Source organism: Cotesia glomerata, linkage group LG1 (genome assembly GCF_020080835.1).
Source record: "Cotesia glomerata isolate CgM1 linkage group LG1, MPM_Cglom_v2.3, whole genome shotgun sequence".
In the NCBI taxonomy this organism is placed as follows: domain Eukaryota; kingdom Metazoa; phylum Arthropoda; class Insecta; order Hymenoptera; family Braconidae; genus Cotesia; species Cotesia glomerata.
In genome coordinates, this window is record NC_058158.1 from 29,230,150 (window position 1) to 29,249,184 (window position 19,035).

Consider the following 19,035-nt stretch of genomic DNA (forward strand, 5'->3'; position numbering starts at 1 on the left):
AATTGAATTTTCCAATCGTTTTCTATCAAGTCAATCATCCATCGTATTAGGGAAGATCCCAGACTTTCGAAAGTTAATTGGATAAATTATTTATTTTAACGATAATCAGGGATATCACCAAGTTATAAACTTCGCAGCAAGTAGTTAACTGTTAAATTAGTCAGGCATTGCTGCTCCCTTGTTTCGCTCTCATCAATCGATCCCCGAAATAAAAGATAATAAATTTATCGTAAGAAAGCATCTCGTTACTCTAAAAGGAATCGATTGCTTGTCATATGGATCGTTTACTCTATAAAACTGCACCGCGGATCAATTATTTTTTCGGTTGATTTGTTTCAAAGCTCTTTACGTGGTATACCTAGTGCCATCTACAAAGTTGTTGATTCTCTCTTGAATTTTCAATCCTCACAGTGATGAAAATCTCACTTTATTTTTTCAGAAAATCATTAAATAAATAGTTACAATCCATATCGTTTATTAAAAAAAAAATAAAAAGCTGAAAGATAAAACGGGTTTTATTTTATTCGTAAACTAATAATATAATTCGTTGCGTTTCCTGTTTATTATTAAATATTTATTCACATTTTGTGTAAACGCAAATATTGAACAAAAATATGTAATAAAAATTCTATTGAAATAAACAAACCGTGATGATGATATTTTCCTGTGATCCATGAAAATACAGCAATCAGTAAATGGTTAAACGCTGCATAAAATATTTTATCAACTGACTGAATAACGAAATCACTAATACGTTGACACAAAATAAAACGTAAACAATAACTTTACTCAGCTACCAAATAAGCTCGTTCTCGCTAAATAATCCGATATGTTCGTATGAATACACATTTTTTTCCGTCTCTTCTTCATACGTTTTTATTACCGAACTTTGGACTGCGAATAAACCGCAATAATAAAGTTCTCACGCTTATTTATTTTTTTCGACGTGATATTATCGCGTGGTTTTGCACCCATGCATACATTGAACAGCTGATTACCTACATTTATACCAGGGGTTGCAAGTTCAGAAGGACCAAGTAACGCCATCTAACGAGGGGATGCAATACTTTTGCAGAGTTAGTACAGATACGATCAATTTTTTAACCACCTGGAATAATACAAATAAAATGATTCTTTAACTCTTAAAATTGTTTGTAAATAATAACATTTATTTGATCAATTTTACATTGTGATAAATTGATATTTCAAGTACATAATCACGTTTAAAATATATTTATAGTTTATTTATATTTTTATTATTATTTATAATTTACTAATAATAAAAACGATTAGTGCATGTGAGTGATTTTAAATGTTTACATAGCAAGTGTCATTGGTTCGTCATGGTATATGTAATCGTTATTATTAATGCAAGCTTTCATTACTATCATTAATTAAATTATTCATCATTATTATTATTATTATTATTATTATTATTTATTATTCATTTATTTCATTATTATACATAACAATGTTTTATAAAGTCAATTTGAAATCAATTCCTGCTTTTATTTGTGGTTGACCGTAAATTTACATACTACATATATTAATTAATAAAATGATTAATAATAAAGATATATTTTCATTTTTTTATTATTTTTATTGTTAATCGATATTATTGTTATTAAAAACAGTAAGATTTTTTTATAACCAATTAAGTAATTAAGAATAGATCATATAGTAATCACGATAAGGCCACAAATTTCGTTTATCATTTATAGATGATGACAGATACACACACATATAGTTAGAATTAGATATTTTGGATTGTTTTAGATAATTTCAATTACATTGGTTTATTTTTTTAAAAATAAAACAAAATAGTAATTTTTTTGCCCGCTGCAATTCTATGGGGAGCGTAAATTGGCAATTGTGCTCGGGCTGTAGTTATGTGTTGATTGGTTTTGTAACTAATCACAAAATAAATTACTGTGTGTGTATTCGTAAGCATGAGTGAATGTATGAATGTGTGTAAGTGTGAATGTAGTTATGTATGTGTATGTGTAAGTGTAAATATGGGTGTATGTATTTCGTTTATTGTCATACTCCGGTACAGTGGCGATTTAATTACTTTATTTTTACAATATTCTATTTAAAGTCACTTGAATAGCGGCATACAATTTCATCATTCATGAATTCGGATTTTCCGTATTAATAGATCAATGCAAATAATCAAGTTTATTTCAGAATAAAAATATTAATTAATAAATCATTGAGTCGACTATATTAACAAAGTAGCTTAATTTGACTTAATATTTCTTCTTTTTTTTTTTGTTAATAAAAAAAAAGTTTAGAAATAGTATTAATAACATCACTCGTAACTTGACTCGCTTCTTTATTAAGTTAAATGTTTTTTTTTTGTTTTCATTTTTATTTATTAAGTATACGTATAGAGTAATATATTAATATTAAGCGATTTGATTGTTTAAGGCAACTGCACATTGTTCCCACTATGATCCGTTGGGACATTTTGTTTAATAGTTCATAATATTTATATATATACTTATATTTTTAAATATATATTCATAAGCTCATACATTGAATCAATAGCCAAGTCTAACAATACTCGAGAAAAATTTATAAGAGTTAAAAATATCTCGAATACTGTTGGAGCGGTGTGTATTTATAAGAAATTTATAAGAGCTAAAAATAAAATTCGAAATTATAAATGACTATTACAATAACAGATGACTAATAATATAACTAATTGAAAAAAAGGAACATGTCGATAAATTTAAAAACACGAAAAAAAAAAAAAAAAAGTTACAATGAAGTTTCATTTTATAAATATTTATAATCATAGCGAGAATGAATTTCGTATAATAAAATACGTCGTTATATTTATTTATTCATTGTTATTTTATATTTTTTCACACGTATTATATCTTCTATGAATTTTATTCCTCGTCTATAAATTTTCTCGTCATCAACACTCGTTATTTTATTTATTATATTTTTTTTGTTAAATATACTTTTTAGCTGATGTTTTATTTTATATTATTTTTTTCCGGGAATTTTTCATTCCGAGAGCTTCTGTTTGGCGCACTCGGGACAGATGATGTCGTCCCCGTCAGTTATGAATCCACGTCCGACTAGTGAGGTTTTGCATCCAGCGCAGATGAAGCAGTCATTGTGCCAATGCCTGTCCTCGAATGAGATGAAGCGTGTGCCACCGATGCCTATTGATTTATAAAAAAATATCACGTTGATTAATGGAAATAAAATAGCCATTTTAAATCTTTAGTAATAAAATAACATTATTTTTTTAAATGCAAAAATTTTAATTAAAAATATTAAATAAATAAAATTACGAACCAGTGATTGGTTTCGTGCAAGCTGTACATCTCTTGGCAAAAAGCTCGCCGAAACATTCAGCGCAGTACGGCTTATCATCGCGTGAAGTAAACCGCTGGCCTGCCAGTGAATTGTTACAATGGCTGCAAGTGAAACAATCTCTGTGCCATGGTTCGTTCTTGTATGTTACGCCGCCGCTGGTGATAATCTGTATTAAAACAAAAAAAAATTCATTAATATTCATGAATTTCTTTTTATAATTCTTGTAATCATAAATATTAAAAGGTTCTCTAATTTGAAAACCAGAAACATTCATAATTTCGTAATTCAATTGTATGTGACAAATTTCTTACAACAGAATTTGTTTTTAATAATTGTTTTTTTTTTTTTTTTTTTAATTGTTTGACTTAAAAAATCAGAATCAATGGAAAAAGACATTTATTTCACTTAAGCTTTGTCATTAAACACGATTGATTTTCTCCGCTCGCTCGGAAAAAGTAAACTTTGAAAATTACCGATAGGTACAGCAACAAAATACCCTCGAGATATTTTGACAAATGAAACAGTAATTTTTCTGATCTGGAAAAAGTAATTAGTAACTTTTGTAAAGTTATTGTATGCTCAACAATAATGAACTCTGATATATATATTTTTTCAATTTTACTTAACAAAAAATAATTGTCAATTTATTATTTTTAAATTTACTCGAATCGCATTTAATGACAGCGCATGTTATTAATTTTCACAGTGGGACATAAAATAAAAATTGATTGCACGATTTTTGATGTACTTAATCAACGCGTAATTCGAAACAAGTTAATTATTATAATAAAAAAATCTCGGATGACAAAATACTAATCATTTAAAAGGCATTATTGTTAATTATCAAAATAATTGAACCATCATGCATCAAATAATTAAAAAAAAAAAAATTTGCCAATCCTTTTCAATCGATAATTTTAAATAAAATAAATATCAGGATCATTTTCAATAGCAGTTTATATTTTTCTACGATTGTTTCTTATCGATTGTAAAGTTTATGTCGCTTACAATAAAATATTACTACGAGCTTTAACTTATATATACTTTTATAAAACTTTAAAAATAAATAAATTTATCTGCTTTTTCACGTATGATTACCGCAAGAGTATTATTATTTAATGATAAAACCAGAAGTTTTTTAAATAATTGAGTCTTAATTTTACGATGCTAACATAATTTCTGCTTATCGCGCTTCGTCATAAAATTATATAGTATTGTTTTTTTTTTTAATTTTCAACAACTGCAGTTTTTATGATTCATTATAAAGAATGAAAAGTTATGATGGATAAAAATAATATGAATATTTCAGAATTTAAATTTTATATATAAACATGACGAAAACAATACACCAGCTGGTGTGCTTTTAAATTAGACTTGTTTGGACAATAAACAAAAGCGACATACTTATACAGTCGTCTCAATAAAGAAAAAAAAAAGGTGTCATAACTACCTTATTGCACTTGACACAACGAGTAGCAAATTTATCCTCGTAGCAACCGGCACAGTAAATTTCCTGTTCTCGCGGAATGAAGCTCTTTGTACCAATGGGGTTCTTGCATACGACGCAGCAAAAACATTTCTCGTGCCACTGTCGAGTCTTGTATTCCATCTTCTTGGTACCTGAAAAACATAACAACAACAAACACCCAAAGAGGTGTGTGAATAAACAGAATAACTTTGTATTTAATTAAAGATAGAGAGAGCCCACCTACACCTACATCTACATCTACATCTACATCTACATTTACATCGAGATCTACTCTCATCAACTCTAGTCTAATGTAAATGCTGAACCCACAAGATGGGTCAAAGGGGTCGCTTTAATGAAAACATCATGTTTTGAATTTAAATGATTTATGGTTTTGCATCTCTTTATTTTAAGCTCTCGTATCAATTAGCAACCTAATAATAATAATATTTATTATTACATTTTTATTATTATTTTAATTATAACATATAATAAATCTGTAATAGCAATTAAAATATTAAAATGAGATAAAATCACCTACGCATTGAAATAAATACTTGTTTGCACATAGCACGTGCCTATTATGGAATGTGAGTAATTTAAGATTTAAATTGGAATCAGAGAAACAGATGCGTCAATAAGTGATACAATAAATCACAGCGTTTTTTATTATTATTTATCGAACAAGTGTATGAATCCGATTGACCTGAATTTTTGGAACGCTATGTGAAAAATCTTTAAAGCCGTTTTACCGGTTCCATTAACAACATATTTACCTTGTGCTCAACCCATAAACATTACGAGTTAAGTACAAGAAACAAGAGCTTTTAAAGTAAAGACTATTGGAAGATAGCTACTTTATTGTTTAGTGTTGAAAATACATAAAACATAATAGTAAACAAATTTATTTGTTGTTTTAAGATAGACAGTGGAGTTTAGGCGCATCCGAATTATACGAGAGATGTAATAGCTACCTTTAGGTACTATTGAGTGTAAGAAGTACATATGCTAATAAAAAATTGGCTTGATTCAAGAGTGAAATTTTCAACCACGAACATCATTTTTAAAAATTTCATCGTCTTGAATAAAGAAAAAAATTTAATTAAGAACAATTTTTTTACTTTATTCAAAACGATGAAACTCTTAAAAATGATGATTTTTTTCTCTTGAATCAAGCTTTTTTTTTTCAGTGTAGAAATTAATAATAAAATTAGACTATCCATCATTTAAATATATTATTCAATTAATAACATAAATAATTAGTAAAAGTAATTAGCTTCGATTGATCCTACATAATTTCCAGTAAAATAATTGTCAGTTCGTTATTCAAGTGCCGGGTCACATGAACGATAGGTAGACAACTAAATTAAGTAATTTATTTTATTTTTCGTTCTCTAGTTATGTGTCACCATCGCTAGTTTTTTACGATGACACATCCAATTTTAGACTCATTCCCAGCATGGTTATTTATTTTTCAATTACCACCGACATCACTTTAAATATGGGTTTAAATAAAATCCTGAAAAATTACCATTTAATTAATTTTATTTAAATTAATCAACCAATTATGGAAGTTACTATAAATGACACATTGATTTATCCTCATATTTTTTACCACTATTTCAAAACTTACTTATCTCTGCATAAATTTTATCTCATATTATTTTGTGCATTATTTTCCATTTAAGTAATTCTATACGCTAATAATTAAACGCACAATATCGTATGTATTTTTAACGCAAATCGACTCCTGAAATCACCAGATGTGACAAGTACAGATAATGAAAAAGTTCGACAATGATAATGAATAGCTGTTAATATTTTTATCACTCACAATTCGCGATGTACAATAATAAACTCGACAAAGCAATTTTATCATTATCACAAACAAAAAAATTCAATTACAAAAACAAAATTATAAAACGACTTTTTAAATAAATTTATTTATTTAAACCGATGATCTAACTCGGCTGATTAGCCACAAGACGATGCGATTAATGATATCACGTCCCAAAGTAAATTACACATGTTTATCTTCGCAAACTTGTTTACAGTTGATTAATTTTGACGTCCTTTCCTCGTTCATTACTCTAATGTTTTTTGTCAGAGTCCATTTAAATATTCAAATATTAATAAATTATTTTTTTAATTACTAATTTATTATCAATGTCACAATTGGGCCCAATGGATAATTATTTATAATTTTCATTTATTTCCAATATAAATTCAATTAACGCGGAAGTATTTAATTTTATTATAAATTTATAAAAACAAAACATTATTTCTTAAAAATCATAATTATTATTCATTCTTAAAAAATATTTATCGATGACTCAGTAGGACCGCAAAGTGACGTCAGAGTGTCCAGACCACCTCCGTATAAGTATAAACTCAGATGGGCCTCAAGGCTGATTGTCGCAACTTGGTCAATGTATACCATACCACGTTAAATGTTTACTGTCATTCAATATACATTTTAAACTATTTTATTTATTTATTATCATGTTATCAATAATTATTTAAATTTTTATTGAAACAAAAAATAAAAATTACTTCTTCATCTCTTTAGAGACTTATCAATTAAAAAAAAAAAAAAAAGTTAATCATTACTACTGTCGTACAATTACCCATAATTGTCCCAATTACCAAAACATATTTATCTGCATAATTGTTTACATCGCTCATTATTAATTAACGAGAAATTTAATCCAAATTGGATGGCACGGGGAAAAGGTCAACCGTAGTGACTACAGATGTCAAGGCGAGCTTTCGATCGATCGCGGCCCGTAATGATGATAAACGTTAGAGCTAAAGGGAAAAAACAAACAAACAAAACCGTCTGTACTACATACTGTATACTATAACGTTATTTGTTTCGTAAGTAACCATCAATTAGTAAAGTGTGTCTTATTTACTTATTTACTTGGCACACAGAACACAAACAGTGATAGAACAGCCAATCCACGGACATAGGAGTCATAAATACAACACATTATTTTGTACATAGAAAAAAATCACACTTGGTATACCCGATAAGGCTATACACCTCGGTACAAATCGACCGGTTGTATGACGTATTAATGCGCGCCTCGGCCCACATTACTATCAGTTACGACCTTTAATTATTTTCAGTCACTTTTTACCTTTTAAACATATTAAATAATACTATAATTTATTTGAATAAAATATTTAAATTAAAATCAAAAGGGCTGGCAATACCTGGCTCAGCTTTTTTCCAATCGCCGATTCTGCAATCACGGCCTAGACAACATCGAAATCGCGGATCGCCCTCCACGGGGATCATACTGAATATCGCGACGTCCTCATCTTTTTCTTTGGCCCTTTTGATCCGGTCTTCGTTGATCGTTTTTGTGGTGAAACGTAAATTCGTAGACAAACGCTCTCTCAGCGCCTCGGTTGCCATTTTATTTTATTTAGTTTTGTTTTACTTTACAAAACGAAAATAAAAAATCGTAACACTGAACCCGATACTAAATAAAGCACGAATTTACCCAGCAGTATACCAGCCGCAAGTAGAGTGATTACTATACGCGAAGTAAGCCGTGATCATCGATGTGCCGAGATACTTATTGAAAGAACCCGCGTTATCCCCACCTACTAACCATTTAAAACCTTTTCCTTCTCAAAGTCTCTTCCATTCTCGATTATCCTACCTCTTCTTATCGCTCCCACCTTATACTTTAAACTCACTCTCTCTTTTGCATTATACTTAGCTCTTATAGTGTTAGTGTTCGTATTAGTGTTTATGTTTTATTGTATGGTATCGTCATTTAAACCTCTACTCCTCCATCTTCCAGTTACAGTGTTATCTCCTATCGGATTACCTTGATTTTACTCCGGTAACGCACATACACATACTAATTTTCTCGATTTTTTTGCGCCACGCGGTCTAGCCAGCGCTTAATGCTATACTTAATGTTTTATTTCCCATTTTATAAAAACGAGTAACCTTATTTCCTATTCACGATATTTATTTCTTTTTATTTAGCGTAATCACGTATTCAAGCAATAGTTTTTTTTTATTTATAACAGTGATGGGAGTAGTATTGAAGTAGCGTTTTAATTAAATGGAAAATTATTTTTAAATTCAAGAAAGTTTAGGGAAATAAATAAATAAACAGAAACTAAGCATCAGTTCAGCAATCGAATGATAATATAAAATACAAAGTTGTGGTAAGCCCGCAGGCTTATAAGCCACTGCGGGTATAATATTCTTGTCTTATTATCATTATGTAGAGTAAATTATTGAGCAGGCGCAACAATTTCACTGGGTATACAAAATGTACACTCGTATAGTTAGCGTTAAAAAAAAAATAATAATAATAATAATAATAATAAATAGAGAGAAGAAATAAATTTGTGAATAAGGCTTTCGTTATATACAATTTATAATACTATTTACATTTTGTTTTATTCATGAATGAATCTTCATTTGTTCTATTATCAAGTGCTGTATTATATCGACTATATATACATAATACACTCGACAGTTGATACACTTTCTAAGTATACATAGTTATATGTATTAGCGTACACACAACTCTTGTGTATTTGCACAGGCTAAAGTATTCTCAGAATTAATAATCCATGTTTGCTTGGTATCAAAAAAAAAATTAACTACTATACGACTATACTCCTCTACTTTGTTTAGTGGTATTTATGTTATGTCTTGCTAGATGTTTAATTACATGTTTAATATTTAACATTTTAATTAAATTTTTCGCTCAATACTTTATACTCAGTGTTGTAATCAAAAATAGGCATTTTATTTAAGTTTTCATTGAATGTATTTTTAAAGCGATACAATTAAAAGAGTTATTTTAAATCTAATTTAAGGACTACCGTAATGAAAGAATGTCACACTTGTATTGATGTTTTAAGAGGTTGCGATAATTGTCAATGTCTAATCGCAGGGGCCTTGACTCGTTTACCTTAATAAGACCCGAATACGACTAGAGTGAGATAAAGATTTTAAAAATACAATAAAAATGAGTGAGCGCTTAACTCAAGCCTCAACTCTGTTGATTGTTCATACCATCACATACAAGTAACACTAATCCTACGAAATTGAATTTAAAGGCTACACTGCCGAGAGCAATTAAATTGTTAAATTTAATCAATCATCGATCGTTAATATTCTCTATTGGTACGTTATGTGATCTTGAATTCTGATTTATTGCATATTGAAGTAGACTCTATATTAACTCACATTAAATAATTGGTTTTAATTAAAATTTTATCGGAAAAATAATTAATATTAATATGAACTCAACCTTAAATCAAATTTTAAATAAACGATTTTAATTCAAATTTATAAAATAACATACCAGCGCGGAAGATCTCGCCGCATCCATCGCAGCGGCTTGCAAACTGGGCATCGTAACAATTGCCGCAATAAATCTTGTCGACCTTGCTTCCAAATTGTTTGTCCACCAAAGAGACCCTGCACTTGTTGCAGAGGAAACAAGCCTCGTGCCAGTGCTTGTCCTTGTACGACAGATCCTGTTTAAATAAATTCAATTCGTTTAAACAATAATATCATTATTTTTATTATTATTATTATTTTTATTGCTAATTAACATCATTGAATGCCCAAAAAATAAGTAACAACCGTTACATTGTCTAAAACAACCCACAAAGTTGTTTGTTGGCGATTTAATAACATAACAAACGATATTTTGGCACGGAAACATGTTTTGGTGTCATTAAGAGATATTTTGATGTTTAATAATTTGGCTCGCTTGTAACAAAATTTACAAATTATTAAGTGTCTATATATATAAATATTACAAACTAAGTTATGGAGTATGAAAATGATGTTAGCCGGACTATTGCGTCGGAGGGAGAAGACGAAAATAAAAACGATAAGATATACTGTATACTGTACACTGTATAGTAACTACTTATACTATAGAGCACAGCAAAAGCAGCGATGTAATGTCTGCGTCGGGTGTTTCTATTTCTAGGAGTGAGTAAGCCGACACCCGTGGCTCTTGCTGTTCCGTATCTTCGTTTATGTTTTTACATTACTACATTACATTAGTTATACCGACATTATAATGTCGTCCATTGGCACGAAAATGCAATTATTACGTTGGCACCAAATAAGCTCAAGTATTACTACTATGATTATTGGTATTATTTATTAATATTATTACTATTACTATCATTAGAGATGTTGGTAGCAGGGTTTTATTTGGGTTTACTTTTTGCTTATATACAATTGCAAGCCAGGATTAAGTGTGAAACCATACTCGCTTGGTTAGAATTTATTACCTTTGAATCGATACCGATGATCTTGTTGCACTCCTCGCACCCGTTGGCAAAGACGCTTTCGTAGCACTTGATGCAGTAGGGATGCTCGTCGCGCAGGACATAGCGCTGTCCGGTCAAGGACTCGTCGCACTGCCAACAACAGAAGTGACCGCTGTGCCAATCCTTGTTCATTGCCTTTGTGTACTCCCCACTGAAAATTAACTGCAACAAATAACCATTTAGCTTATTAGCTTTTTTTTTATTGTTTAGTCATAGTCATTTAATTACTAAAACAATTACATAATTATTATTATATTTTTTTAATTTTCAGAAATTTAATGAGTATGAAATTCACATTTTTATATTTCATTATGGTAATTTATATATTTTAGCGTGTATTTATTTGGACTTTTTTGTCACACTGAAATATGTACCTTGTGTGAGTGCTGGTGTATGTGCTGGCTGAATTACATGTATTTTGTAAATAAAATGTATTTAACGCGGTTTAGACATAATTTAGCCTTTTAAAAATAATAACAATAATTTAAGAGTTATCAACAGGTAAATATCATATCATTTTTTATGATATTTATCTGCAATATGGATAAAAAATCATTGTCATTATTGTTATTATAATTGATTGCGCTTTAGATATTTCGATTGCGGAGCCAAGAATTCGTCAAGATAAGCGTTTTTTTTCCTTTAACAACTCTTTATACAGAATAGAAATAGACCCGTGTCTTAGAATCGGTATCACGTACACTGATAGAAGGATTTATTAACATTTAAGAATATTTCTTTGTATTTAAGAAATCATTTCTTAAACATCATTTCTTAGTATTTAAAAAATATTTCTTTGTATTTAAGAAATATTTCTTAAATATTAAGAAATATTTTTTAAATACTAAAAAATGATGTTTAAGAAATGATTTCTTAAATAAAAAGAAATCTTTTTAAATACTAAGAAATCCTTCTATCAGTGTACTCAGGGAGACCCCTTGACCTGAGCAGTCACCGGAGCCGCCCTTCTGTTAGGAAAATCAAACCGTGATAAGAAACAACATAAAAAAAGTAAAAACTAAAGTGATAGTCAAAAAAAGGTAATTGAAGGAACGCGAATGTAGGATTTTCAGCCAGCACATACTCGTCGATGGCGTGATGGTTGTTCTGAGTGCTGTCGACCTCGGTGATCGTGACCTCCGCGTTCTGGTCGCTGCTCTCCCTGCGTTTGGTCGTCTTCTTCACTTTGCGAACCTTTCGCTCCGTGGTGGTGAACACTGCACTTTCTACCTCCGCCATTCTCCCTCGATTGCAGTCTCGTAACGTTCGGTAACGAATAAACCAAAAACGGTGACGTACAAACGACCAAACGTTTAAACTTTTTTATATTTATTTACTTTTCTTTACTTTACTTTAGATTCGAATTAAAATCGGTTCGTTAGGATAAGACAGTCGATTTGATAATAAATAAATAAATAAATAAATAAATAAATAAAATAAAACAAAATAAAGATGAGTGAAAATCAGAAAGCACCGCGTTGTTCCTTTGGAGGTTTGCGAACTGACTGAAATCTAGGAACAGAATGCGTTGGGCGTCATCCTCATATCGAGACGCTATTTTCAGCGTCCCGACGACTCCAGAGTGCGTCTCTGACCCCTTGTCCTAACTTGATCATGATCCCTTGGCTATGTTTTCCCCTACTCTCTTTGAAATTTAACGTTCTAACCCAGTCCCACTACCGTTATTTGTCGTCCATCTCTGTCTGGATGTGTCTTGGTGTCTTGGTCGTCACCGTCAGCCTCGTCTTCGTGGTCGTGCTGCTGGTTGTCAGTCCGTAGCGACCTCCTCATCCATCGTCTTGTCGCCTGCCGCTGTCGGCGATGCATGTGTGCCGGGTGCAACTCTTCTTCGCAGACAGTTTACACTCCACCAACTAGACCGTCCAATGATATTTTTCACGGTATCCTCATCATCAACAGTACCAGTACTAGTACCAGTACCAGTACAGTTACTATCACAACTATCTTTCCTCTCTCTCTCTCTCTCTCTCTCTCTCTCTCTCTCTACCTCTCATAATAATTAAACCAGTGTTCTCTGTCTTTTACTCTGACTCTGTCTCTGCTCGGTTAATCTCTTTCTCAAAGCATACCACTATATACTATACACTAACAAGACTGAGTGTATTTTAGTGCCTGACGTTAACGCAAACTCAACTCAGTTCAGGAAACACCACAAATTCCAGTGGTATCACTTTTACTCTTCTCAATAGGAGGATTCTATTCATAATATATGTAATTTTAAAAGAATTTAATAAATGAATAAATTAATCGGGTTTTTTTTATTGAGAGATTAATTTTTTTTCCGGGATTAAATATTTATAAATAAATCTATTTATAAAAATAGATATTTATCAACAGGTGAAAATAAATGTCGAAAGTTTTTTATTAGTCGAATAAAATTTTTATGAAAAACATCATTTTGACGTTGTTGGACATTTTTTTTTGTTTAAGTACGATATAAAGTTGAGGAAAATAAAAAGAAAGTTGAGACAATGTTCGCGACACTTTGATCTTGTGCCAAGCAGGTGGTTTTTAGACATTATGCCGGATTTTGACATTAACAAGTAAACGTAAGATAGAAAAAAGACTGAAAAGGATTTCAGAGTGGGGATTTGAAAAATTACATAAAAAGATGCGCGCAAGTAGGTCGGCATTTTCCACGCATCACCAATGTCTGGTACACCCACGCGTACTCAATATATTGTTCATATTATTTTATCTTTTTTTTTTTTTTTTTTTTTTTTTATTCATATTCATACGGCTGCTGATGAATAAGTCTGGTAACGTGAGATTTATTTAAATAGTTTTATTTTGTCTCTAAAGTATTGATAACGAATAAGTATAAACGTCACCAATATATAATATTATTGCGTCCCGATAAATCCTATTGACATTGACTTGAGGCGAGATATCTATACTAAAAGCTATGACATTGACGACGTAATAATTATTGCCATTTATTATTCAAAGCCACTTAAACATCAGGCAATAAATTACCAATACTCAGCCTCAAGTTTGTTTGATTAATTGATCATCATTTTACGAATTAGGAATCGCAAAACCGTATGCAGATTGCTTACCTCTAAACAAGTGATGCAACTGTTATTGTAATCGCAATAGCGATAGCTTTTACATAAAGTGATGCAAATAAACTTAAAAAAAAAAAGGCTTGACAATTTCGCACGACATTGTTCGTATCAGCTTGTAAGGAACATCCATGATTTAATAAAAAATAAATAAAAAGACTATCGTCTTTCACGCTCGCAGTATTTCCCACCCACGTAATTGAATTCTTACGATTTAGATATTATTTTCGTCTGCCTCACGCGATGAACAGAGTCACCCGGCACCACAAAATATGCGTGCCCGCGTCGTCACTCAACTCAAGAGTGTGAATATTAAATCATAAATAGCTAAATACTTAAAGTATTTTTGAATAACAAATGGGTTTATAAATAAACTTTATTTTTTCAAACTTTAAAAAATAAATGAATATTTTTTATCAGAGCTAAAAAATCCATTTAGTTGAATAATTATTATTTTTATATCCATCCACGTGAAGGCGAAATAAATATAAACTTTTCTTTACATAATAATAATAATAATAATAATAATAATAATAGTAACAAAAATAATTGGTGGCCACTAGAGGATTTACGTTTCATAAATAAAAATAAAATTTACCCAAAAAGCTTTACTAGACTCAACGCTGGGTATGCAGTACTCAATGGGGCCTGTAGTTTGTAAAATACTTTCATCTTCAGCATCCACAAACTCTTCTTCATCTAAAGAATCCTCTTCACTGCCCAGCAACATGGAGGGTCGCCAACTATTCGTAGCTTCAGCATCGCCAGAGCTCGTTCTAGCAGGAGCTGGATCTGCAGTGGAAGCCTCAACTCTCGAATTATTCCCTCTAAATTGTAAACCGTTATTCGGAACGTAATGGACTCCCTGCATGGACTTGACGGGATCAATAGACCCGTACTCGACCGTGTAGTGATCGTCAAGCGATCGTGATTTAGGAAACCGTTTGCTCACAAACGACCTCCTCCCGTTTTTCATCCACCCATCTCTTATGCTTTCTGACTTTGGACAACATTTCCACGGAGGAATATCATAATCATCGATCTCGAGGTTTGTTTGCACTTCGACAGACACCAGGCTCGACCTGCTCGTTGACATAGATTTTTCACTGTCAGTAGGCGACGTATTGGTCCATTCATCACGATAGAACTCTTTACTGCCATTAGTCTGTATCGAAATGTCCGATTTGCGTCTCTCCGGGTCCCTTTGTCTTTTGGTAAGATTTTTGGTGCTTAAATTTTCCGCGGACTTGCTTATTTCTGCATTCTTTGACTTCAACCTTGTGGACTTTCTCAAAACGCTGGTCGGTCTAACTTTGTGTCTCTTCAGGCTAGATTGTGAAACGGGACTGGTACCTCGGTCTTTAATTCTACTTTCTCTGTCTATATCTTCATCTCCATCAATCGATTTGACATGATCACTATTCGAGACTGACAAGAGACTTTCATTAGAGGAAAGCTCTCCTTTAAAACTACTGACTGAAGTGATCTCAGACGGCATTGCCGAGTGATCTGGAGACTTGGATTCAATTTCTCTATTCTTAATGCAACTTTTTTTAAGCTGTGATTTTCTACAAACAACGGACTCCTCAAACGAAGAATGAGTGGACGAGGAGGATCCTCCATTATACCTCGTGACAACCACAGGCACGTGTCTAAAGTGTTCTTTCGTTGGCAATTCATTGCCCGAGTCGTTTTCAAATGTCGTGCTCAAGTCCAACGACGAGCTCGAGTTTGATAAATTTTTCGGTAGAATCGGAATGGGTTTCAATATTCCCTTGCTCTCTATCTCGCCAATTAATTTATCCGGGTCGTTAATCTCTTCGAGGATTAACCTATCATCATTATCGTCGTCATACCCGTCATCTTGCTCGTTATCATAATCGAAACTCTTTGAAAAATCACCCCTCGTTAATATTACAGCCAATTGATCTCGCGTGCCATCAACCAGCGCTTGCCAAGGCTCCTCCGCATCCTTCTCAATCAGCTCGAAATCCAAACTAAGCCTGGAATCAGCCCGTGATACGCTTCTTAAATCACGACTACTCAATTCCGACAAAGTACTTCCGTCTCCGAACCCGTGTGACTTTAATTCACTTCGTACTCTCAAACTGTACTCGTGAAGATTTTCCAGTTTATTTCGCGCACTAGAGGGCATCCTCAAGTCTTCCGAATGACTGATTCCGCAAAGGGAGTCATGGAAGCTCGGATTATCCACCATCGCCGGGCCATGGTAAGACAAACACGGCGCCGGGGTTATTGTTATTTCCTCCGTTAAATGTTTCAAGCATGCAAGCAATTCAATTGCGCCTACACACCCTACTAGAATCGATAGCAGCAGACCCATTTTTCTTTTTTTTTTTCTATTATTTCGCTCCCAAAGTCTCTTATCTCAGTAAAGTATCAATTAAAGTTTCGTTGTACCGTCATCTAATTGGCGAAACGATTTCAAAATTTTTATAATTCCTTACGAGCAATTCTGGCGTTAATGTCCACATAATAAAAATTTAATTTGAAAATGCCAAAAAGGTATACAGGTGTCTCTTGAATCAACAAATTCTCTCTTGATTGCGCAATATTACCCACCCACATCGACGCCTTTATATGCTAAGAGAAAATATTTAAGCTCACATTCATTTCACGGCTTCCATTACGCGAACTACTTTGACACGCGTCGCAGCTCATATTTACTCGAACTAAAAAACCATTTTGATCTTTTTCGTTTTACTTTTCACTGCACTGTTTTAATTAATGACAATTGCCAGTCAGATAATTATCGAATATTTATCAATTTTTATTGATTGTAAATTGTAAAAAAAAAAAGAAAAAAAAATTATAAAGATAAAAATGAAATAAATGTCTACGATAGGCCTAGATTCACCGGATATGAGGCTACTCAGCAGAACTGTGTTTATTTAATTCGTTTGCAGATGAACGAGATCGGACAAAAACTGGTGATGCAAAGTTGCTCCCTCAAGTTGGTAGGTAGAACGTCACCTCGATATAATAATGTATACATATGTATCTCTATCTGTCGCTGACCAACAAATACATTCCCGGGCTGAAACGCTAAAGTTAGATTAATGTGGCCCTGAGAACTTGGTTACATCGTTGCACAGCGTGTCCTTAAAAACATGTTACCGATCGATGATCGTCGTCGCTAATTAATTGCCGCCGGTAAAAACTTTTTTTGGCACCGGTGCGCTGGTAGTTTTATTCCAACAGACGAGGCTTTTGCTTTTTCACGTTCATTCTAGACTATAACAAAGACTAAAACGACATTCATGACAATGAAAGCTCTTTGTAACCGTTTAGTATGCTTGTTCTTTGGTTCACCGAATTTATTTACGAGATTTTGTTATAAGATCTTGGCAATGATTTCCTCATTTTTCGCACCTAGATTTACATGATTCACATTTTAACGCTGTAAATTATTTAATTTTTTGCATTTAAAGGAATAATCATAAAGTCATTTTACTTTTCATTTATTTTTAGTTTATTTGATTTTGAATAAAATGTAATATTTTAATATTTTATCTGAAGGATAATATCTTCACTAAAAGCATTAAACAAAATGTCGAATGAATAATACATCCATTTAATTGCCTGATAGTAATATCTTCAATTTATAAAATATTAACTTATCCAATAATTCAATTCCATCTTCTTATTCGGGTTATTTTATTGTAAAATTCATCACAAAAGATTTTAATAATTTAAATCCATTAAAACTTTAACGCGAAAAACTGGAACATCTATTTTGATTTAAATGCAGTTGTAAATTAAAAATAATTTAAGTTACCATAGAAATCATTTAGTACACAATCTAAAAAGTTTTAAACTACAATCCAATGCAGGGAAAATCGAATTATTTAAAAAGAATCAAGCAAATACACTGTAAAAAAAACCGGTGTGAGTCCATGCGGTGTACGGTGTTGAAAATTCCGGTGTTAAATTCAACACCGAAATCGGTGTATCAGTAACACCGGTCGCGGTGTAAATATTTTTTTTCGGTGTTATAAATTTTCCGGTGTTGATAATATTTTAAGTAACACAATTTTTATAATTAAACTTTCTATGTTTAATAATTAAAGATAAATAATCAAAAAAAAGTTAATATTTAATTTAGAAAGTTTAAAATAATAAAATATAAAAAAGATAAAAGTTTTTGATTAAAATAAATACACTGTAAAAAATTTCGATGTAAAAATGGACCCAGAGCACTTTACATGGCCGTGTGGTGTGAAATAATAGTGTGAAATTCTCTCGGTGTAAATTTTCGATCCGTGTTACTTTAACACCATTATTAAAGGACAATTTTAGGACATCATATTGATAATCGGAAATTCTAAAATAATGGATTTTAGTAATTATTTCATAACTTTTAAGTATTTTTTTTAAGATTTTCGGAATACTTCTAAGATAATTTTAGAATCAATGCAATTTATTTGAAGCAATTTAGTTGAAATTTTGTACTTAACTCTTATGTGGAACCTTTTTTGAATAATCTTAAAACATTTTTTTAACTATTTGAGAACAAATTTTGAATACATTTGAGACATTTTTCGGATATTTTTGAGACAATTTTGGAACATTTTTTGGACAGTTTTAGAGTATTTTTATAACAAATTTGAAACATTTTTAGAACAATTTTACAACAATTTTGAATGTTTTTTAAATGATTTTCATATAGATAATTTATTTTTGCACATCCGTAGATTTGTCATGTTTAAAACATCCATTATATTATGAGAAACATCATGGTTATGATAAAAATAATTATTATATTGTTCCTAAACATTTAATATTGTA

General features: G+C 31.3%; 2 protein-coding genes across 10 annotated transcripts in view; both read right to left on the reverse strand.

The window, feature by feature from the left end:
• The window catches only part of LOC123274955 (bifunctional heparan sulfate N-deacetylase/N-sulfotransferase), a 161,033-nt gene extending 160,050 nt beyond the window's left edge, over nt 1-983 (reverse strand). The window contains exon 1 of the mRNA XM_044742772.1: nt 647-983. The gene's annotated coding sequence lies outside the window, so the exon portion shown is untranslated. The remainder of the gene's footprint in view (nt 1-646) is intronic.
• Nucleotides 984-1,242: 259 nt separating this feature from the next.
• The window catches only part of LOC123274953 (four and a half LIM domains protein 2), a 58,930-nt gene continuing 41,137 nt past the window's right edge, over nt 1,243-19,035 (reverse strand). For 6 of the 9 annotated variants that reach the window (XM_044742766.1, XM_044742761.1, XM_044742765.1 and 3 more), the window contains 5 exons: nt 11,102-11,302; nt 10,153-10,327; nt 4,787-4,956; nt 3,316-3,502; nt 1,243-3,179 (listed from right to left, as the gene is read on the reverse strand). In XM_044742766.1, coding sequence (XP_044598701.1) covers nt 3,019-3,179; nt 3,316-3,502; nt 4,787-4,956; nt 10,153-10,327; nt 11,102-11,302 — 894 coding nt within the window. In that variant the 3' untranslated portion in view covers nt 1,243-3,018. Of the gene's footprint in view, nt 3,180-3,315; nt 3,503-4,786; nt 4,957-8,023; nt 8,688-10,152; nt 10,328-11,101; nt 11,303-12,224; nt 12,674-14,824; nt 17,133-19,035 lie in introns of those variants that run through there. The other 3 variants (XM_044742762.1, XM_044742768.1, XM_044742770.1) reach the window with 3 other exon arrangements.